Source organism: Lampetra fluviatilis, chromosome 2, assembly GCF_964198595.1.
Source record: "Lampetra fluviatilis chromosome 2, kcLamFluv1.1, whole genome shotgun sequence".
NCBI classification, from domain to species: Eukaryota; Metazoa; Chordata; class Hyperoartia; order Petromyzontiformes; family Petromyzontidae; genus Lampetra; species Lampetra fluviatilis.
Window position 1 is genome coordinate 1,352,743 of NC_136276.1, and position 22,765 is coordinate 1,375,507.

General features: G+C 53.3%; 2 protein-coding genes across 3 annotated transcripts in view; one reads left to right on the forward strand and one right to left on the reverse strand.

Moving 5' to 3' along the window:
* The first annotated feature begins 887 nt into the window (after positions 1-887).
* EIF2B2 (eukaryotic translation initiation factor 2B subunit beta) lies at positions 888-10,841 on the forward strand. 2 transcript variants are annotated; one of them, XM_078866672.1, is made up of 8 exons: positions 888-1,206; positions 3,121-3,241; positions 4,464-4,612; positions 5,338-5,501; positions 7,333-7,428; positions 8,040-8,177; positions 9,008-9,074; positions 10,074-10,841. In XM_078866672.1, exons 1-8 carry the CDS (start codon positions 1,047-1,049, stop codon positions 10,229-10,231), a joined length of 1,053 nt encoding a protein of 350 aa, XP_078722798.1. In that variant the 5' UTR covers positions 888-1,046; the 3' UTR covers positions 10,232-10,841. The 2 variants fall into 2 exon arrangements, with proteins under 2 accessions (XP_078722798.1, XP_078722799.1); XM_078866673.1 differs by having other exon boundaries at positions 1,134-1,192.
* LOC144939099 (metabotropic glycine receptor-like) overlaps positions 10,833-22,765 on the reverse strand; it is a 55,511-nt gene continuing 43,578 nt past the window's right edge. Inside the window, exons 9-11 of the mRNA XM_078866671.1 lie at positions 19,782-19,887; positions 17,909-18,058; positions 10,833-17,308 (exon numbers count right to left, since the gene is read on the reverse strand). Of these exons, the coding sequence (XP_078722797.1) occupies positions 15,134-17,308; positions 17,909-18,058; positions 19,782-19,887 (2,431 nt within the window). The 3' untranslated portion in view covers positions 10,833-15,133. The remainder of the gene's footprint in view (positions 17,309-17,908; positions 18,059-19,781; positions 19,888-22,765) is intronic.

The following is a 22,765-nucleotide window of genomic DNA, read 5'->3' on the forward strand; positions in this document are numbered from 1 at the left end:
ACATTGGGCAAGGCAGCAAAAACAACAAAACAGTCCCAGACCACACCAAGATAACAGTCCCTCAATAAAATATCACATTCACATTGACTATAGTTCACTGTGGTGGTAGTGGTGCTGTTGCGTTGGCAGTGGTGCGCAAACGCAAACCAACAACAAACACATCGCAACTCAACTTTCAATAACACTGCCTTGAAAGGAACAAATGTAATCGGCAATGTGTGGAGCCAATGCCCCATTCTCAGCACATGTTCATGCCACGTGCCATGATAATCATCACGTATCTAGCCAAGGAAGCCACATTGAGTCGTAGCAATTATAAAAAAAAAATAACTTTATCCCCTTTTAGGGCGTAATGCAGTTTCCATGTTCTAAACTTATACCACCCGCGATAATAATAGGTGTTGGTGATTTTTAAGCTGTCCTCGGCAATACATTATTGTGAAATAGATCGATTCCGACGTTCACGATTAGCGCAATAGGGTTGATTACTGTGCCGTTCATATTATCTTCGTGCTGCAGATTCACGTGAATGAAACCGTTAAGTCCTCCTCGCAAGAAACATCTAACCGTGGCAACTCTTCACAGTGTAAAGGAGAAATATTTCCGCCTCAGATGGAAACATCGCAGGCCACATAGGCCCCACGGTACGATCCAGTATCCCAAATCCTCCACCAACTGGATTTGAAATGCACAGGAATCGATTCCAAAAAATCCGTTCATCTTGGGAGAGTAATTTTGACTCGAAACAGGAACGCTAAGCTTAATATCGGAATTGGTTGGGTGGGTGCGGTGGTAAATCTTTACACCCCTTTCATGTAAACCCTCGCAGCTACGGCAGGGATTCCGTCAAGCCATGTGGCGTAAAACGAATCGACGATCCAAAATCTAACCGAGCAGGTGCTGGAATCGCGAATCGATAATCCCACTACTGTCTCGTGCCGGACGTTTGGGCCTTCAAGAAGTGTGGGGGGCCCTACGAGACGTGTGTGGGGGGCCCTACGAGACGTGTGGGGGGCTACAGGACTTTGAGGCTCGCCAGCCCCGGGATGTCGTCCGCGGAGCTGCAGCCCGAGCTGACGGAGCGGCTGGACGCCTTCGTGCTGGAGCTGCGCGGCGCGGGGCCCGGGCCCGGCTCGCTGAGCGTGGCGCTCGGCGCGCTCACGATCCTGCGGAGAGCCGTGGCGCAGGCACGGTGGGGGCACGCGGGTAAAGGGGGGGGGGGGCACGCGGGTAAAGGGGGGGGGCACGCGGGTAAAGGGGGGGGGCACGCGGGTAAAGGGGGGGGGCACGCGGGTAAAGGGGGGGGGCACGCGGGTAAAGGGGGGGGGCACGCGGGTAAAGGGGGGTGGGGGCACGCGGGTAAAGGGGAGGGGGCACGCGGGTAAAGGGGGGGGGGCACGCGGGTAAAGGGGGGGGGGCACGCGGGTAAAGGGGGGGGGCACGCGGGTAAAGGGGGGGGGCACGCGGGTAAAGGGGGGGGGGCACGCGGGTAAAGGGGGGTGGGGGCACGCGGGTAAAGGGGAGGGGGCACGCGGGTAAAGGGGGGGGGGGCACGCGGGTAAAGGGGGGGGGCACGCGGGTAAAGGGGGGGGGGCACGCGGGTAAAGGGGGGGGGGGCACGCGGGTAAAGGGGGGGGGCACGCGGGTAAAGGGGGGGGGGCACGCGGGTAAAGGGGGGGGGGGCACGCGGGTAAAGGGGGGGGGGGCACGCGGGTAAAGGGGGGTGGGGGCACGCGGGTAAAGGGGGGGGGGGGCACGCGGGTAAAGGGGGGGGGGCACGCGGGTAAAGGGGGGTGGGGGCACGCGGGTAAAGGGGGGGGGCACGCGGGTAAAGGGGAGGGGGGCACGTAGGTACGGGGGGGGCACACGGGTAAAGGGGGGGCACGTGGGTACGGGGAGGGCACGCGGGTAAAGGGGGGGGGGGGCACGTAGGTACGGGGGGGGGGCACGCGGGTAAAGGGGGGGGGCACGTGGGTACGGGGGGGGGCACGCGGGTAAAGGGGGGGGGGCACGTGGGTACGGGGGGGGCACGCGGGTAAAGGGGGGGGGGGGCACGTGGGTACGGGGGGGGGCACGCGTGTAACGAGCGGCGAGCGAGAGCGTGACGGGTTTAGGATGAGGTGGACTGGGGTTTGGGTCTGGGGGGTAAGCAGGGGAGGGAGGCAGTGTTGGGGTTAAGGGACACTTGGGATGTGAGGAATTCAGTTGAACGAGGGGGCTAGGCCGATGAGTGGTTAAATGGGAGCCTGGGTGGCGGGGGGGTGAACAGGGTGGGAGAGGTGAGATGATGCGTGAGGAGATGGAGACGGGCGAAGGGAAAGACCTGCAGATAAAGAGCAGGAAAAAGAGGGCACGGGGATTGAAGGAGGTGGCGAGGAGGGGGGGTAATGATGGTTGGGGTGGCAGAGGAGAACTGGGGGGGACACGAGAGAGATGAGCATGGTGGGGGGGGCAGTACATGCACACCCACGGGGAATGGCAGACGTGGGTTCACTGGTGAGACGTTGTTTTAGCTGGGCATATACGGAGGCATTCACTTGGAGTTGACCTTATACACAGTTCGTGTCCACGGTGTTCTCCATGGCCAGGAGTCCAACTGATCCCTACGAGCTTCTAGCGCGGTGCCACGATACCAATGCGTCACCGCTACACGCCGCATGCTCGGTGGCAGTGAATGACAAACCTCTCGGGCATTTTAGACTGCTGTGGAAACCAGCACAGTGCAAGAGGGTGGTGTGGCCAGCCCGATGCCGAGTTGTCTTTGTTTCCCCAGTGATGATGCTTACACTTAGCACCAGGTGCTAATTTAATGCTGAGTCGACCAAAGGGAAGCCCAGGAATGGTTCAAATATAATTTGCCATTGATGTTAACTGTGGCCAAAAATTCAACCTCGATGTCTGGGAGTTTGTAGTTCAATGCGCTTACCAATTTGCTCGCATGCCATCCTCACGATGCCCTCGATACTGAGCGATACACCAGGGACACAGACGTTGGGACCCATTGACGGGAAGCTCACACGTGCCCACACAAACCTGCACGCAAGGGACTGCATGTGTGGACACGCGTAAACGGTGGGCGCTCCGCTGCGTCTTCGCTTTCTCCGCTTGCTGTGCCGGCAGGAGAGCTCATGGACGTGATCCGCTCCGTGGGACGCCGCATGGCCGAGGCCCAGCCCTCCGAGACGGCCTTGGGTAACATGACCCGGCGCGTGCTCAAGATCGTCCGCGAGGAGTACGCCAGGTAGGGTGGGGTAGTTTAACACGTAGGCTTTCGCGACCAATATTATTCATAATCAACGTTTTTGGGTTTAGATCGCGTTATTTATAAATGTGTCGTAACCCTCCACCACCCGACACGGCCAATCAGTAAAAAAGTGTCACGTTGACAAAAGACAAATAGTTCACTGCTTTAGCCCACTGGTGTGTTGAAGCGTGAAACCACAGCATTTACAATTTCAGTACGACGTTTCGCTGGTAATTGCATCCAGCATCATCGGGCAATTCGCCAGAATGGTGAGGCTCTGCTCTGTCTCCCGTTCTTATATAGAGCAGCAGCAGGGTGACGTCATCATTAACTCATTAACTCATCAGGTGCAACGATTTGAGGAGGGGGGGTTATTGTAATTATATACTAGATTAGTAATCAGGGTGGGGTAGTCGGCCCGCGCCATCTCCGAAGTTTTTCCTCGCTCGCGAGACACCTCGTCGCTTTGGGCCCGATCCGAAGAAGCGCTGTTTTTGTTGTTAACGAAATCGGCGATGAAAGTATTCGTGAGCAAAGTATTTTTCATCTTGTGTTTTAGTCAACGATTATGAGAGGATGAAAAGTGTGACAATGGCATTCACTGATACCCACCAAAGACCAAAGCTTGACTGACGATTGCAAGACGAAATTAACTCTTCTAAATGAAGTTGCAGCTTAAGATAATGTATTGATGCTAGAGACAGCAGTGCTCCGAGGAAGACCAAAAGTGGTAATTTAATATATGTTTACAAAAAATATTTCCTGAGTTCACTTATTGGCAGACCAGATTATACTGGGGGGATTGAAAATATCGTGCACCTCACACTAGCATTCAATAACTTGAACGAATTATTTGGTTATGGTGCATTTGCAGTGGTGCACAAGCCCAATTCACAAAACAACTCAACACATTCATCAATAACTACCTTAAAAATATTTATTTAACGGGCTACATTTTGGGAAATGGCCCTTCATAGCACATGAAGAAGATCCAAGTGCAATGAAGAAGGTCATTACCCAAAATGTTGCCTCTTATACATGTTTTATTTTACAGCAGTGTTTCTGATGAATGTGTTCCACAACTAAGAGTGGGTTTAACACGTAGGCCGACTCGACTAAGAGAATGACTAAATGACATCCTAAGACTAAGGCCTGACTAAAATAAAATAAAAACTAACAAATACTAAATGCCGATCACATTGACACTGCTGGGACGAAGGCTGCGGGGCCACAGCGAGGAAGGCGACCCGCAGGAATCGCTGCACAAGCTGCTCACTGCCGGGCAGCACAGCGACGACTTCAGCAGCAGCTACAGCCAGCTCAAGCCCATCGTCATCGAGGCCATCAACGAGCTGCTCCTGGAGCTCGGTCAGACACCCGCTTGCCTCCCTCCCACTACCTACCGTGACTGCCCACAACCGAACCACGATTTGTCCGAACGGTCTCCGGGTCGTACCGCGTGGTGCTTTGCTTGGTGCCCAGTGTCTTTATTCGCGCGCTGGGAGCTTTTCAGGAACTGCATATTCAGTCGTTGACGAAGCTCTGAGCACTTGGGAGTCAAACACCACGTGGTATAACCCGAAGACACGACTGTATAACCTACGCAGTACATCCATGACCCCTTCCCACCCACAACCATGACCTCTTGCACACAATATTGTGTAATCTTTCTGTACTTGAAAATGTATGTGGGTAATGATGTGAGTGGGTCATGAATTGTGAAGTTTTGATATGGTAGCAATGTTCTCTGTAGGCCAAACTGCTATAAGGGAACACTGGTCATATGGAGATTATGGTGATGCGTGACATGTCATCCACAGCCTGCCAAATAATATTTCACATCTAGAAAAGATAACCAAGATGTCATCCAGTGCATGATATCGTTTTATCCACAGCTATTGTGCAGCATGCAAATGATAGCATGAAATATACCATGATTGATACTCATGGGACTTGAAAATATCACTTATAATTCCACAACCCCATCTGCAAACACAGCTGCTCTTACCAGATATATCTACTCACCCTCAACCTGCAACTATTTCTCGCCTCCCTTTCCCTCTGTTCCCGTGCCTTCCCCCATCTCGATGCAGAGGGCAGTGTGGACAACATAGCTATGCAGGCGTTGGAGCACATTCATTCCAACGAGGTGATAATGACGATGGGCATGTCCCGCACCGTGGACGCGTTTCTCAAGGAAGCAGCTCGCAAGCGCAAATTCCACGTCATCGTGGCCGAGTGTGCGCCGTTCTGTCACGTACGTACGTGCGTGCGTGCACGCATCAATTCTAATACCCGCCATTCGCCACTAAGCGACGGTGATGTCACCACGGCCCCTGTGCCAGGCTAGGTGCACTGAGGCCACGTGAAGTGTCAAAGGCTCGCTGACAGGAGGTCACGGGACAGACTCGGGTGCCATGGGTTGACTGAGATGACTGGCAGATTCACCAGCTGTGCCCCCTGCTGTGCCAACTCGCTGCATTTTAGCCGCCTGGCCCTCCGCTCGTGAGCGTTGCTCCTCTGGCCTCCGTTGTTGGAGAGCGACTGCCTCCAATTGACCACTCGCGTCCTTCATGAGCATGCTCACACACGTGGACATTTTCCAAAATATTGGGACGATCCTAAAAAAAAAGTTTTGCTTTGAGCAGAAGAATGTCACAGGAAATGATGTCATCATTGGCACTACTTCCATTATTTCCCCACCAAAAATGCCATCACACCACGTCAGTTTTGCTTAAATAATTACAAAATAAAAATATTTCTCGTCAAATAATTGTTTTACTGTTATTACATTGTTACATTTTGATTGAAAGCTTTCGTGACTGCAGGGATTCATATTCTTGGTTCTTTCGGTAAAGTCACGTAAAAGGGAAATAATAAAATAATAAAACTATTAAACAATAAAATTCTCACGACGTTTCGATTTTTTTCTTCAAATTTTCTTGCTGTGGTTTTCCCACCTGATGATGATTGCTTGTGTTGCAATCGAAACGTCATGATAATGTTATTGTTTTATATATTTTTTATTTTATTGTTTCTCTTCTACGTGACTTTACCGAAAGAACCAAGAATATACATTATTACAATTAGCAAATTAAGTGATCACATTGAAGTATTAAAATATTAAATTCTATTTTTTCAATCCTACATCTAGAACATTTAATGTGAAACTCTACATAGCAGGCGCACACCTGCGGGGCTTCACACCCTTGTTTGCGTAATGGCCACAAAGACTTACACGTGGCAGGGTGAACCGGAGCTCTACCATCTGACTGTTCAGCAGCATTCGTTCAAGCAACCCTGATGTTGCTGATGCTGTGTGTCAAAACCGGGAAAGCGTTTTCTTGTATTGCACCATTGCTGCTGAAATAATGTACACTTCCAGAAGGCCTTATAGTTGATGGGCAGGATAACAAATACATGTTTACGTGGAGGAACAGATACAAGGAGGAGACGTATTGTCTGCTTATTTATTTTGTTGCTAATAGACAACGTTCTTAAAACCCTAAATGATCACAAGTGTCCATAATACTCGGTACAGAGTGCAATTAATAATGATAATTGTTGTGTGCAGCAGAGCACATCTGCACGCTAAAGCACAGCGGCTTGTTGTTTACACACACCGTTGGGCTCCGTAGCTCGCACTGATACACAAAAGCGTATTTGTTTTTCAGATGCCCACTGAGTGCACGCACATGATCCTAAACTCATGAGATCGGGCCAGATGCAAAAACACTCGCCCTTGAGTGGGCACCCACACCGCCCGCCCCTGCATTGACGGTCATGTGAACAGGCACGAGCACGCGCGCTCTCCTAGATGCTCACGCTTTACAAGCGCAGATGCACGCCCGCGCGAATTCACGCACGGGTGCCCATCCACACTCCACGCCCCTTTACACACAAGCGCACACAGTCCATTTCGCTCTCCATCACGCTTACATAATAAAACACGTCTTCACGAGCCAGATTTAACGACAAACCAAACATGTCATTTTTGCAAAGGTGAAAGCTGTGCATGGGATGTTTTGTTTTTTTCCCCGTTCTCATTTGAAATGGCACCGAATAACACAGACGTCCGATCGTTACAGGGTCAAAAGCTGGCGGTGAGCTTGGCTAAAGTCGGCATTGAGACGACGCTCATCACAGACGCTGCTATATTTGCGATGATGTCCAGAGTTAACAAGGTAATCAGCCCGCACTCCCAAGCCCTTGTGATGCTTGCGTCGATGAGCAATGCAAACAAACGCCTCGGCACACCGAGTGGTAGGACAGCATGCGGCTCCACGTTTAAGTGGGTTTGTTAAAATACAAACCCTATGGGTGGAGGCATTTAACGATGCATCGATTCAAATTCTCTCTCATGCTCACGTTACGTGCATGGTGGATGCATGCATCAAATGTCGCGTGTAAGAATCTATTATTTACCATTCATGCTGATGATATGCTATTGCATGTTAGATAATCATGTGAACGTTACCGTACAAACGAGTCGGGAGAAAAATAATTAGATATGGAAACAATACGGGGAAAATGATCAACATGCTCTGGATTATTAAATGGGACCGTGACCCCATATCGTAACAATTCATCGCAGCACTGGGAGGGTGAGACGTTACGTGTCTAGATGACGTTGCTCAACTCATACCCCCGTTGCCATTGTTATTGGCCTTTGCTGCCGGAGCGGAAAACTTCTTTCAGTTGAATATTCATGAGGGTTGGAGGCCTTCTGTCCTCGGTGGGCCTTTGTAGGACGTTCTTCGCACCGATTGAACATGCTGCCCGCTGCCATGCGCAGGTAATCCTGGGGACGCACACGGTGCTCGCCAACGGGGGTCTGAAGGCCGTGAACGGCGCTCAGACGCTCGCCCTGGCCGCCAAGCACTACTCGACGCCGGTCATCGTGTGCGCACACATGTACAAGCTCTCGCCACAGGTACGTACGCACCTACGCACGACCGCACGCACACACGCACGATCCTTTCCGGCAGGAAGTGCGAGCGGAGGCTTTACCCGACGTCGACTTTAAAAGCTGATGCACCGCAGCCCGTGGATAACAGTTTCGTTTGCTTTTGTTTATTTTTCCTAATTTTACTTTAATTTCTATTCCAATTGGATCACCAGTGTTATGTCCATAATATGTCACAGCTAGTGGCAATGTTGGAGAAAGGTCTTTGCAGATGTCATGGAACTACTTCTGATGTCCCCCTTCAGTCGGCCTCTTTAGCAATACCAGGTGCACACCTTTTACAAGTTCTCAAGAGTGCAAATCTCACTTCTAACCAAAAAAAAAAATCGGAATTTCCGGAGCTCGAATTAACTGAATTCAACACCCAAATGTGTTTTTTTGTGGAGTCATTGGTGACCAGACTGACTCACTTAACTTATGAACATTGTTTTATTATTGATGACTGCCCAGATTCAAACCCAAGATGTGAGCAGTGCAGGCTCGTTGCTCTGATGGTCTGACATAGTGCTGGCATGCCTAGATACTCAGCCACGTCTAGAATTCTATTTTGAGAAGTTCTGAACACGATCGATGAGGCTTAAAGGGTGGTCAGCTTCAGCCAAGTCCAAATATCCCTGTCAGCTGAGAATCATTACATTTTCACCTCCGGATTTGCGGGTCGAGACAATTTTTTGACCGTTACAGTTCATGTTGACACACTCCTTACAATAAACCTAGGTTTTGTCAGGCTGTGAAACAAAAAAAGACGTTTGTCATTGTTCTGAGCACTCACCGCAAGAAATGTTGTTTTTTTCTAGTTTCCGAATGAACACGATGCGTTCCACAAATTTGTCTCTCCCCAAGAGGTGCTGCCTTTCTCGGAAGGTGAGTGTCACCCTGTGACCCAGGTGCCCATGCTGCCTATTTGCACATTGCTCTGCTGGAGGAGGGATGGGAAAAAAGTGCCGGACTTTTAATGAAAACAAAAAGCACCTATACAAATGGAAAAATATTTAGACCCATAAATGTTTTAGTTCAGAGTCAGCTGAATGCGCCATGAAACATTTGCAATTAAATCATCCTTGAAATACATTTTAACAACTTAATTGGCAAGTGATTGGTGAGCTCAATATTTTGTTCAAAAGAACCTATAACTTCAGCAAGAACATAAGGAGTGCATTATCTCCTGTAACCATTAACGACCCCATTCCAGCGCGTGGCATTGTTCAAGAGATTAATGGTGATGTCGAGGGTTGCTAGCCATGCTAGCTTCAGGAGAGAGCTCGTGCTTTTGCTATTCCTCCATTGAAGGAACGCAGACTACATTGGTTTACTTGTGCGGGTCCATAGTTTGGGTTGCATGGCCACACTAACACTGGCTTGTCTTTAGATAATTATCCATAAACGAAGGAGTGCGCATCGGCCTGCTGATGATGTCATTCGCGAGAGTGGGTCATTGTGTCACAGCGCTGACCGTCAGTCCCAAATTGAACATTTACCCCAGCTTCAGATTGGTAAACGAATATACAAGGTATGCATTCTTACAACGTTAACAAGGTCTCCGATGAGCCCGGTTGGCTACGTACGGTGCGAAAGAAGTTCAACAGACATACAAAAGACCCGGTGAATTCCAGTAGGCCCTCCTCACCTGCCAATCACTTTCAAAGGCAATGCATGTATATCATCAGAGCATGTTTGTTTCCATGTTCACCACAAGTATGGTTATATGTAGACCTGATTGCTTGCAAAAGCTATCTAGTTGGTGTTGGAACATCTTAACACACCTGTTTTATTTCCAGAAAGGGTAAAACCTATTTTTATTTTGCATAGCTCACCTGTTCGAGCGAGGGGCACTGTTGACGTGTGTCCCCGTTGTCCTTGCAGGCGAGATCCTCTCCAAGGTGAGCGTCTACTGTCCCGTGTTCGACTACGTCCCTCCCGAGCTCATCACCCTCTTCATCTCCAACATCGGGGGCAATGCGCCTTCCTACATCTACCGCCTCATGAGCGAGCTCTACCATCCGGATGACCACGACCTGTGACCCGTACCTTTACGGAAACCGAGAAGTGCAAAACTCCACCGCGCGTTTGTGCGCCGCGAGTCATCGCTCGCCTTCACGGAGCTTGATCTTCCCTTGGATGTCCCCAGCCACTGATTTACGCAGGATAAACCTAAAAATAATTTTGTTTTGCGTTGGCTATTACCTGTGAAGCGTGTTTCGCAATTGAGAGGTAACCTGCACCCGCCGGAGAAAACCCCCACGCATACGAGGGGGGTGACAGCGCTGCCATCTTCCTGGCCACCTCGAAGCCGCACCCATTCAACAACGCTTGGCAAGCCACGGTGTTTACCCAACCAAGGATCAACACGGGCACCTCCGCAGTTACGATTGAAGTCTTCGCCGCCTCATGCCCTCGGCTGAGACGCTCGTTAGACGAACGTCCCGCGTGCGACGTGAACGCGCTCGAACGGCTTCGCATTTCAAGGCATCGGTGAGCACTTGCACGCAAGTCAGATGTGGCACGTGCCGAGGAGATGCGCCCTTCGGTGGAGTAAACCATCACGCACGTCGCAAACCAATACGTGGACACGCACACAAATATCGCGTTCGTGTAGAGTGTGACGAAAATAAAAGAGGAAAAACCATTGGACTTGCGGGACTTGGATTTCTTTTTTGTGTAAAGCACTTTTATCTCCTCACAATATCACAAACATATTGCACAATGTTACAGTATGTATATCGTTTGTAATATATAAGAAGTGGTAATGGCTAACGGTGCGGTAACAATATTGACGACAAATCAGCGTGTTGAGGGGGGAACGTTTGTTTTTAACAACTAGAAAAGACTGCAGGCGTCACAGATGCCCCACCGCCCTCCCCTACCAGTCGGGCACAACAGCATGCACTTTCCCCAAGACCCACAAAAACACCACCAAACTTCACAGCTTGCGCGGAAAGATTCTTTCCCGACCGGAGCGACAAGACGAGTGTGTAGAGGACCCCGCCGGTAGTTTGACTTTTAAAAGAAAATAAAACCACGGGGCGTCGTTAAAAAAAAAACAACGGCAGAGGATTGCAGCGGCGAGAGGCCGGCGCCTGAAGGATCGAACTCCCGCAGCGTGACCCTCGGGGTCGGGTGAAGCGGTCGAGGAGTCGAGTGGCCCGTTTTGTTTGTTGGCGAGCTGTCGCGAGGCGACAAGGAACGAAGCGAGCGGCGTGTCGCTCAATTGGTTTGAGAGGGGAACGAAGCCTGCCAGGGATGGAGGACGTGCCTGGTCGTCCGCCTGGACCTCTCCGCTCACGCACCGTTTGCTCTCGCCCGCTCTGCGCTCCCTTCTGAAGACCATGACGCAACCGGGGATTTTTTCGAGGGCAATCTGTCGCCAGCAGACCTCGTTGGCAGCACTTGCGACCGTTTTCTGCTCTGCGAAAAAATGCCGTGACCTGAAATTTGAGCAAATCGCCGGCGTGGCGGTGGAAACTTCCAATCGGATCATCACCAGAGGTCGCCTGACGACCCGAGGGGTTGTTGTGCACTCTGGAGAGCATTCGTGAAAAAAACACTTGCACAAACTCTGTTTTCATCGGCCATACAGAACCCGTCACACTGTGCCACCGCCGTACCCAGTTGCCGTAGTTGCTTTTAGTAAATGCCCATTTAATGGTGTCGACCGTTGCCCTAAAATCGACTTTTGAGACACGCGGCCCCAAGCGCCTTCCCGTCGTCGTTCGCCGTGGCCGTCGCTCCGTCCTTCCGATGGTGACCGTGCGCGGCGTCGCGGGTTCACGCCACGTTTGTTGCTCGCTGCGCTGTCGCTGCGTGCACCTCCCGGGGGGTTTACACGTTTTTCATGGGGATCCGTGGGCGCTAGCGATCTTTGACGGAGTGATTACGCGAAGGGCGCTGGTTGTACCGGGTTGGGAGAATACAAGGCCCTTGGAAAAGCTCCGTGTTGTGAGAAGTCCAGAACACCGGTGGTTATTGCGGAAGTTACTCGGCAAATGATCATGATTGATCGATTCAAGGATTGATTTGCAGCGAATTAAGCGCCTCGAGTGGATGCACTGGTCGTACGAACCCGTTACGTGAAACGCGTACATTGAAAAAACCGTGATGTCACGTGATTCTACACGTGCGTCCTGCAGGTGCGACCGAAGCATAAGTTAATCGCCAAATCGATGCATCGGTTGGTATTTACCAACTCCACATTTCAATCAACTACCAGTATGCGCCAGCATGCATCACCAAGAACTGACCGACAGTCCTGAATCTGGATGAAAGTCCATCGAAGCAGAACATCTTCACTCCAGCAAGTTGCCTTATCTAGTGGGTTTCCATTGCTGGGAGCGCTGTCATAAGAGCATGCATTCATTTTGCAGATGGACTTGAACATGGAACATGGAACATGACCTTTGTGGTTATAGCCTCATTGTGAGTGGAAATCTGTGCCTGGCAAAGTCACCATCGGGAAGACTTATAATATATTACATCAACGGTAATACGAGGACAACCACAAATTAACGCACGGTTACTAAAAACCCATTTATGCGTTACACATTTACCATACGACATTCAGCATTGCCTCTCATACTTAAGCTCGCCAACGCATGGTTTTCATCATTTTGGTTGTATTTTGCATATTTTCTTTAAACGCTACATACGAAACTCGTTTCATTCCCCCTCCCACCCACACCCCCTTGACAACGACGCAGGGCGGAACAAACGCGGAGCAGTGCCCAACTCTGCAAAACCTCGATCTGTTGTAATAATGATGATAATCATCAGAACAAAAACCCACGTCCGACGCCAACTCCTTGAGCAGGTGGTCGCCGCGCGCCCCCGAGGGCAGGAACGGTGAGGCCGCTGAACACAGCGAGCGCACGTGGCCGAACACCGTGAGCGCACGCCGCCGTTCTGGCCTGAGAAACGATGTCGAGCGGGAAGTGGGAAGAAGCAGAGACGCGAACCACAATGCACGGCGGCAGCCACGCTCCGACCATTCACGGCATGGGGAAACGCAGTGCGGTGACGACAGGCGGGGAAGGGGGAGAAATAAACCTCAACTCGATTATCCGCGGGCAGATTAACGGTCCTCGTTTGCATCTCTCGCACGCGCCGCCGCCGCCGCTTTGTATTTTTTGCGACTCCTTTCGATCGTCGAGGGGGTCTGGGGGACTGGGTGCCCGTGTGACCGCAATCACGTCGGCGAGAGAACGCGTAGGTCCGTGTCCTCGCGACCCTTAAAGGTTGGTAATGGACACAATGGCTTTGCCAAATTGACACGGGTTCTGCGTTATTCCGTCTTTTTGTTTTATCCGTGCCTCCCGCCGACGCTCTCCTGCTCCCCCATAAACCGCAGATAATCGAGGGGGCGGTCGCACAAATAAATAAAACAAAGCGATTGTCTAAACTGGACGACAGTGAAACGTGACAATAACATCACGGTTAGGGGAGTGATCTACAAAAGGAAAGTGCTGAAGTCAAGGCTTTGCTCTGAGAATTCCATCAGTGTAAGGGCAGCCCGTGCTTTATTGTAGGACACAATGGGGGCTAAGTGGAAGCCACAGAAACACTCGGGGTGGGGTGGGGGGGTCATCCGTTCGGCCGATCCTGAAACTCAACGGCGTTCGCGCTTCCTTGGCGAAGGGCGGTTTTAGCCATAAATCAAATTACCAATGGGTCGATCTGTCGCCAGAGCGGGGTGACAAGGTCCGATCGAGGACAAAACGCACGGTGAGGTTTTGTGCAGGCATTGGTGTTTAGGCTGAGATCATCGTCACCTCTCCCTCCCTCTCTCGCTCGCTCGTCCTTGGCGAGCCTGGTTTCACCAGGGCCAGCTGCCCGCATTGGGAACGCGGGGGATCTAAAAACAACGGTGGGCCACGACACTCGGAGCCACGCGGCGACAAGCGATCCTCCAGCAACGTCCACGTGTGCATAGATGCGTGCGGTGTCACGCCACTCTGTTTTCATCGAGCGGAGAACGCGGCTAAACGGGTGAAGACCGGGTTGAGAAGATATGGGAGTGATTTGACCGAAGACGCTTTGGTCCCGGGGTCTCGCTTGGCAGCGTGGGCTCTCACGGAGCCAGCACTGCCGAGCCACCCCCAAGTCAGGGCAGGCCCCTGAGGTGGCTCGGCACTGCCCGGCTACACACTGAGATCGAGAGAGAAGGTGCCGATCTTTCACTGTCATGATTCCGTGAACGATTTTTAACGGTGGTGGGGAGGGGGGAGGAGCCCAGTGCGTCATGCAAAAGTGACGCACACACACGTGACGATCACGTGGCGACGCGCGACGCTGCTCGCAATGACCGCCACGTGCTGCTGTTCGTGGTTATTACTCGTCGCCAACGAAAAGTAAACTCAACGGATAACAAAAAACAAGAGCCATGGTTTTACGGTACATGTATTCTGTGTATGAATACACACGCTATATACATATACACACAGCATATATGTACATATGATGTATCCAGACGTAAACACTGCATATATACATACACATAAACTGCGTATTGCATATACATACGTACATGTACAGCATACATAGAAATATGTAGTGAACGGGCAGGTTTTACTTTTTCCTAAGAGGGGGAGAGATAAAGGCTGTCGCCGTTAAAACCGATTGTACAGGTGAGTGGACGGGGGAATCACGCACGAACGCACACGCACGTCTCTGCACGGAAAACTACCCAGGCACTGAACACAGGTCCCACCCACCCACCCACCGCCTAATGCGCTACAGTCACTGCACGGCCCCAGAGGCTCGTCGGTCCAGATTTATTTGCATGCATGAAACCAGTCCTGCCAGAGCGCCGCCACATTCAATCTTCCGAGCCGACGCAGTCGACGGGCGTTCCTGGGCGGGTTTCTGCACGGGAGTTGCGCAGCGTCGTCCCCCCATTGTTCTCTTGCGTTTGATTTTGTGAAAAGCCACCCTTATCTTTTCGATCGGTCGCCCTCTCTCGGCTTGGCCGTCCCCTGCGCGGCTGCCGCGGCCGCGGCGGCCCTGACCCGGTCGTTGCCAGGGCCCCCCGGGTGATTGGGACGCTCCGCTCCTCCCTTGTCCCTCTTCTTGCCACCCGAAACCAGGCTCTTGAACGCCGAGCCCAACGACTTCGCCGACGGCTTCGGGTGCCCGGCAAGCTCGTGCGCCGAGTCCGCCGCCGACTTCTCGCCGCCCGGGGACCTGTCGCTCGCCGGCGCCTCGGGCGTCATTGTGGCGGCGGCGTCGGCGGCGGTGGGCGAGACGGTGAGGCCGTGCACCGCGCGGCCCGACGAGGACGAGGGAATCTCCGCTTCCAGCTCCCAGGGGCAGATGTCGCCCAGGTTGGCGGCCGGCTTGCGGGCCGAGCCGTCGCCGGCCTCCGCGCCCGTCGGCTCGTCTGCCTCCCCGGGCTGCACCTCCCAGGGGCAGACGTCGGCACGGGCCACCGCCGCTACCACCGCCGGCGCCGCCGGCACTGGCTTGTCCTGCGGCGGCGCGCCGACCGCCTGCGCCGGCACCGGCTTGACGGCTTCGGCCGTCGGGCTGAGCTTCTTGGTGCCGTCCTCGGGGCTACTCGCCGGCGGCGGCGCCTTCGTCTCCGCCACCGTGGCCGTCTCGGGCGCGGCGCCGTTCCCGCTCACGCTGTCGCCGCCGCCACCGCCGCTGACCACCTCCGTAAGGCTCTGGTGACGCACGGGCGCCAGTGCCGCCCTGTGGCGGCCGACCTCGGGCAGCTTCCCGGCGAACTGGGTGCTGTCCAAGCTGTGGTAGCGCGCGCCGGCAATGGACGTGTGCTTCTGCGGCGCGATGGAGACGTGCTTCTGCGGGCGCAACGGGTCAGGGGGGGGCGGCGGCGTGGACGCCATGCCCTGGAACTCCCAGGGGCACACCTCCTCGCGGTTGTACTCCTCCTCCGGCCGCGGCGTGTTGTCGGCGAACGTCACGCCGTGGCGCTCCTCCGACGAGTTGCGCTGCGGGTGATGCGTCTGCGGCGACTGCGGCCGCGGGCTCTCCTCCTGCCGCGACTTGAGGCTTGAGGCCTTCACGCGCTCCTTGGCCTCGTTGGTGGCGGCCGCTGCGGCGGCAGCGACGGCGACAGTGCGCTTCATCCCTGTGGCCGCGGCCGCCGGAACCTTGGCGGTCTTCGTCTCCTCCTGGGCGGCGTGGTCCTTCCGGCCCACGGCCTCCGACACCGCCGCCACCACGGGAGTCGTCGCCACCTTGGCCTCGTCCGTCTTGGCTTCGCTGACGCCCACTTTGCCCGAGAGGGCGGCCGTCCTCTCCCTGGCGCCGCTGATGAGGCTGAGCGACTTCTGCAGCAGCGACGGCTTGAGCGAGTGGTGGTGGTGCTGGTGCTGGTTGTGGTGGTGGTGGTGATGGTGGTGGTGGTGGTGCTTGCCCACCGCGGACGATGGAGACCTCTTGTCGGAGGCCGACAGGTTGTGCGCGCTGGCCGAGCGGCACACGAGCGGCGCCGAGTCGACCGACTCGCTCTCGCCGCGCGCCTCCCCGTCCGGGCTCATCTCCTTTCCGGACGCCAACACCGAGCCGGGAGCCGACCTGTCCCACGGGGAGCTCGCCTCTACGTCACCGGAGCCGGCCCCCGCCCCGGGCAGCGGTTCCGCTTCCGCCTTCTCCGACGTCGACGCGGAGCTGGGCTCCGACTGCTCCAGCAAGTGGTCGTAGGAGCTGTACGACTTGGGCAGGGCGAACGCCTTGTGGTTCGTGGTGCCGGTCGCTGTCGACGACCGCTGCTGCTGCTGCTGCTCCGCCCTCCCCCCCTTCGCCACCTCCGCCGTGGGCGAAGGCGCCGCGGCGACGCCGGCGGTGGCGACGGTGCCGGCGGCGATGGCCACCCGCTTGCAGGAACCCGGCGTGTGGGGGCCGTGCGCGGAGCCCGCCGAACCCCCCGCCCCGTGGCCGTCGCCGCCGCCGCCCCCCCCTCGGTCGCGCTCCTCGCGGCTGCTCTGCCGCACGACGTTCTCGGGCAGCTCGGTGATGCGGCGCATGATGGAGCGGCCGAGGCCCTTCTTGGAGCTGCGCTTCTTCTGCAGGTGCGGGTTGTTGGAGAGCATCTTCTGGCCCTTGTAGACCTCCAGCTGCGCATACAGCCGCTTCAGCTCGTCCTGCGGTGGCGAGGCAATACTCGGTGAACGACAAACGTGGACAACGGCACGCGCCTCGCGATAAGCACGGTCGGCTACGTACGGTGCAAAAGCAGTTCAACGTGCAGACATTCCATGGAGCTGTGCAGAACTGTGAGAAACGGCTTCGGGGAGGCCTTAATCCAGCAGTGGATAGTTCATGACCGATGATGGTGAACTGATGAATCGCTACACCTCGAGCGGTCATGGCCTTACCATTGGGGCCACCGTAAATAAAACTAAACTATTTTTTATTTTACCAAATAAAGTCCGCTGAGCTCTATAGCTATTTTCAGAAGCGACCTGGCCACAAATGATAGCTCAATGAAGTGGCTTATCACGTGGAAATGTATAGCAACGAGTTACTCTAAACGCGTGATTCTAAATGTGGAGGGAAAAACCGGAGAATACGGAGAAAATTCCACGTGACCGCTGGGAGACAGACACCGCAAACTCCCAATTTTCAGCAGGCGTCAGCGTTTGGGATCGAACCCACGACTTCCGGCATACCAGGTGAGGTAGTTAATATCTCCTAGCCACCGTAGCTGCCCACCCCTCCACACCCTCCGCCCCGCGTCTCACCCGCAGGTCCTCGGGGTCCATGCTGTGCTCGCTCCAGGCGGACGCGATGCTGGAGTTGAGGTAGGAGCCCGAGCGCCGCATCACGTCCAGCTCGTCCTCGTATGCCTCCGCGGCGATGTCGTCCCGCAGCGTCGCTCCGGAGCAGGCGAACTGCACGCGGAGGGGGGGGGGGGCAGGCGGCGAGAGGTGGGCGCAAGCGGGGAACAAAGACAAAGATTCCCCCTTGTAGCCTGTAACAGACTGTTGGGGCAAGTGCTGTTCGCGGGCATGCCCGCAAGCCGGCACTTTGGAGGCATCAATGTCGCGAGATTCTCTTCCCGCGGGCGTCGAGGAGGAGCTGTACCCTGGCTCGCCAGAAGGCGGCACAGCAGAAACACGGACTCCACCTGTTTCCTCTGTACGGGATAGAGTGTTTCCCCCTTGCATGCGTGGGTTTTCTCCGCTTGCTTCGATTTCATCCCACATGTAAACACTCATTAATTGGCCGATAACAGCTTCATATACAGAGAACCGCAGAACTTGAGCAATTGTACATACATAAAAACAAGCATGAACACGTACACATACATCATGACACGCACACGTGTCATGAATCGCACATGCGCGCACATGCACTCTACAGCACGGATGTAGAAATACGTTAAACACGGGCTGTTGACCCAACTTTGGCCCAACGGTTCCCACCACATGCCAACGTTGGCCCAACGCTGCACGTCTACTAGAAGTGCACATTCGCAATCTTCCAATCTCACACGAGCGCGCCGACAGTTTGATCTGGCCACAAATGAATGTAGATTTCCGCCACGGTTACAATTTCCAACGATACAAATCTCCTGTACTTAATGAAACTTGTTGAAGTCGTCACAGTGCCGAGATATGAAACGGCGCCTCCAGAACCGCAGCCGCCACACCGAGTTCTGCAGGCGTTATTTCTTATTCTCGCGTCCGAGTTCATGTTTGCCCTCCGTAGGCTGAGAACTACGACGGCGACGGTAGATCGGATCACGCGATGTGAGGTACTCTCCTCTGGGTTGTATTATTACCCGACAGCTGATTGTTTTAGGAAAACCGGAATTCATTTGTGGCCAGATCGAGTGAACAGAGATTGAATGAAAGCAAATCAAAGGAGGGCTCCACGCAATTGATCAACAATTGAACATTTCAAACGCAACTCTTTGTTTTTTACGAACCCCGATAGAACAATTGCAAGATAAATAAAAGCCCCCCCCCAAAAAAAAAACACAATAAAAAAATATGAATGGAATGGTCCGATTTAACTTGACGCGCACACATTAGCGGCGGCACAACGCGCTGAAGCCTCACTGGTGTGGTGAGCAAACGCGTGTCGGCATGACAACGTAACGAGCACCATTTTACCCGTCCATGGGTCCCGAGCGCGCGTGCAACAGTGGGCAATGTCAGGGGGTTCACTCCCTCCCCCCTCCCCTCCCTCCCTCCTTCTGATCCCCCTCCCTCCCTTCCCTTCCCTCCCCCTCCCTCCCTTCCCCTGGTCTCCCCCCAACTATCCCTGCTAACCCCTGCTTCTCCCTACCTCCCCGATCTCCCTCCCTCTCTCCCTGCTCTCCCTCCTCCCCCCCCCTCACACTCTCCCTCCTTCCCCCCCTCCCACTTTTCCCTGCTCTCCCTCCATCTCACCCTTATTGCATTCTCTCTCTCCCTGCTCTCCCTCCTTCCCCTCTCTTCCTCCAACTCTCGCTCCCTCTCTCCCTTGCTACTCTCTCTGTCTGTCTCCCGGCTCTCCCTCTCTACCCCTCATCTCCCTCACTCTCATGTCCCTCTCCCTCCCGGCTCTCCCTCCCCCTCCCTGCCCCCCCTCCCACCCCCCTAAGCCCCCCCCCCCTCCCACCCGTACCTTGGGTATGAGCAGCAGGCTCACGGTGACCGTCACCGTCAGCTGGGTGTGAATAAACACCATGAGCAGCATCCAGTCGGGGTGCAGAGTGAAGGTCATCACAAACCTGTAACCACGGCGACACCACGGCAACCGTCAATGGCAGCCTCCCACGAACGGCCGTCATCTTGTGGCAGATTTAACAACAACAACAAAAACAACTCCTTGTTTTGCACGAGTGTGTGGTGAAGGGATGGGGTGTGGGCTGGGTTATTGATGACATCATATTTTAATTAAATATTCCTCTCTCACCTTGAACTATTTAATTTGGCGGTGGGGGAGGGGGGTGGAATCCTACAGGTTATTTTTACAAAATCTAAAAATTGTTTTATCTCCATTTAATGTCTTTAACTCTCAAGGGAGACCTGTTTGAAATATATACGCTTCCTCCATCTCCCTTGCAAGACATATGATGATGATAATGATGATGATTCTAATGGTAGCTCTCACCTCTGGTTAAATTAAGGATGATCAATGAATAACCTTTTAAAGAAAGGAAAAAAATTCCCAACTCTCAGCAGACGACACTCGCCGCTCCGTCTCCCTTCCCGTATTGAGTTAAGCGAGCACGGTTAATGTGTGCACTCTCGCTCCAATTTAATATCCACCGCCATTAATTATTCATGCAATAGCAAGGGGTGTTGGCACCGGACGCAATAGAATACAATTCAGGCATGAAATATTGAGAGCACGGCGAGCCCTGAGCACGGCGCCGCGACTCCGGGCCCAGGGGACGCGATCTCTGTGGGCAGTGTCAACACGTGGCCACGGGCGCGCTGGGGAAGAACGAGGCATTTTTCGTCGTCTTTATCGTCATCAAAGTCATCATTATTATCATCATCATTGTCATCACCGTCGTCATCATTATCGTCATCGTTGTCGTCAGCATCTCACCGTCGTCATCATTGTCAACATTATCGTCATCATCATCGTCGTCATTATCTTAATCATCATCGTCGCCATCGTAACCGTCATCAGATAGTCATCATCATCATCATCATAAAATCATCATCATGATCATCATCTATCCATCACTAACCATCAGCATCATCATTAAAAATGTAATTATCATAATTGCCATCAACAATCTAGTCATCGCCATCACTTCATCATCACAAAGCATCATTGGCATTTAAAAAAATCGTCATCGCTATCATGAATAATAATCATAATCATGGCAAAGTGTCCTCTTGTTAATAACCACGCAAATATATTTTAATAATCCTTTACAGTGTGAGCAATTATCTTCATGATCATCACGATCGTGTATTTTCGCGAAACTGCATTTTTGTTCCATTATATGCACTCTCCGTTAACGCGCCAGTGAGGTCATTATTCACGCACTGATGTATTTGCTTGCGATTGTGTATCCCGTGTGCGCCCAGGTGACGACGGCGTTACGTCTCGTCATAGATTAATGTGGCCGACTCGACACTCGCTTTGATTAATTCAGCTCAGCTGGGACCCACGGCCAAGGATGCATTTTCAGTGAGAACTTTTGATTACCATTTAAAATCGACAATTTGATTAAACCTAAGCGGTTTTTATCTTCATTGCAGCATGCATTTAATCCTCGCGACTCAAATGCATATTTGCAAAATAAGTATACGACAGCGCAGTGATCCATCTCAACAGGTTTCAAATGGTGGAATTAATGAATGTACTTGTGCGTCTGTTATACTCGCCATGAGGTGAAGGTTTAACCTATGTCTGGAATTATTTTATTGAAATAAACCTGGATTGGGTGAAGCGGCAGTGAAGTGGTGAGCGGATTGCGATATTAACCCGGTGACCCGAGCTTGATTCCCAGCCATGGATAAAAACAGCAACACCCTCTCTCGCCGTCTTTGTCTCTCCCCAGCGCTGATGTTTGCTACACACCGCACCAGGCACTCAATTAAGGCTGAGTCGATCTAGCGGAGGCCCAGGACCGGTTCAGATAACCATCAGCAATGTCGGCCTTGAGCAGGAATTGAACTCGGGACGCCTGCTCTGCAGTGGGGTGCACGAATCCCAACACTCCCGCTCCACATTTGTTCCAACACACAGGCACGCACATACATATATGCAAACACACACGTATGGTGTAAGCACACAAAGACAAAGATCCCTCGTACGGCCTTAACAGAGAGTTGGGGAAAGTGCTGTTAGCGAGTAGCACCTATGAAGGCCGGCACGGCGCACGAGGGCGTGGGTGGCCAGCACCACGCCCGGCCGCCTTTGTCTTCCCAGTGGCTATGATTTTGCACACGGTACCAGGTAATCATTTGAGGCCGAGGACCGGTTCAGATATCGTTACTGGTGTTGGCATTGAGCGGGAATCGAACTCGGGTCGCCGGGTTCGTAGAGCGGCGTAGCGTTAACCGCTGCACTACCGCTCCCCCACGGAGTAAACACTCACAACACACAACACCGTCCACGTGTATACGTCACATACAGTGGGTTCTAACGTTTTACAAAGGGGGTTGCAACCAAGCTGTTTACTCAAAACGCCCGTCCGGCAGGTGCAGTCCGGACAGATTCAATTATCTCACTCAGAGGGAGCAGCGGGGGGGGGGGGGGCGTGACTCCGCGTTTGAAATTACGCCGCGCTGCGATGATTGAGAGCGAGAACGGCGGACCTAGAGATCCCTGGGAGACGTTGTGAACACCCGTGATGGGATGAGCCACGTGCGAATTTTAAGGGCACATCGGTGGCCCCCTGCCCAGCGAGCCTTCCCACACAACATCACGTGGCCTCAAGGTGCCTGGAATCGGTGGCGTCATCACGGTTGTTGTTCGTGGGATGTGACGAGACCGGGGTTGCCACCCGTCCTGGCTTTCCCAGGATTGCCTGCTTGTTCCCAGGATCGCGTGCTTGTCGAGGAGGTAGCTCTTACCTTTGGAGATCTTTCAGACTTCCTTGGACATTCAAAGTCCCGGGTTTATCGGCAATTGCCAAGAAA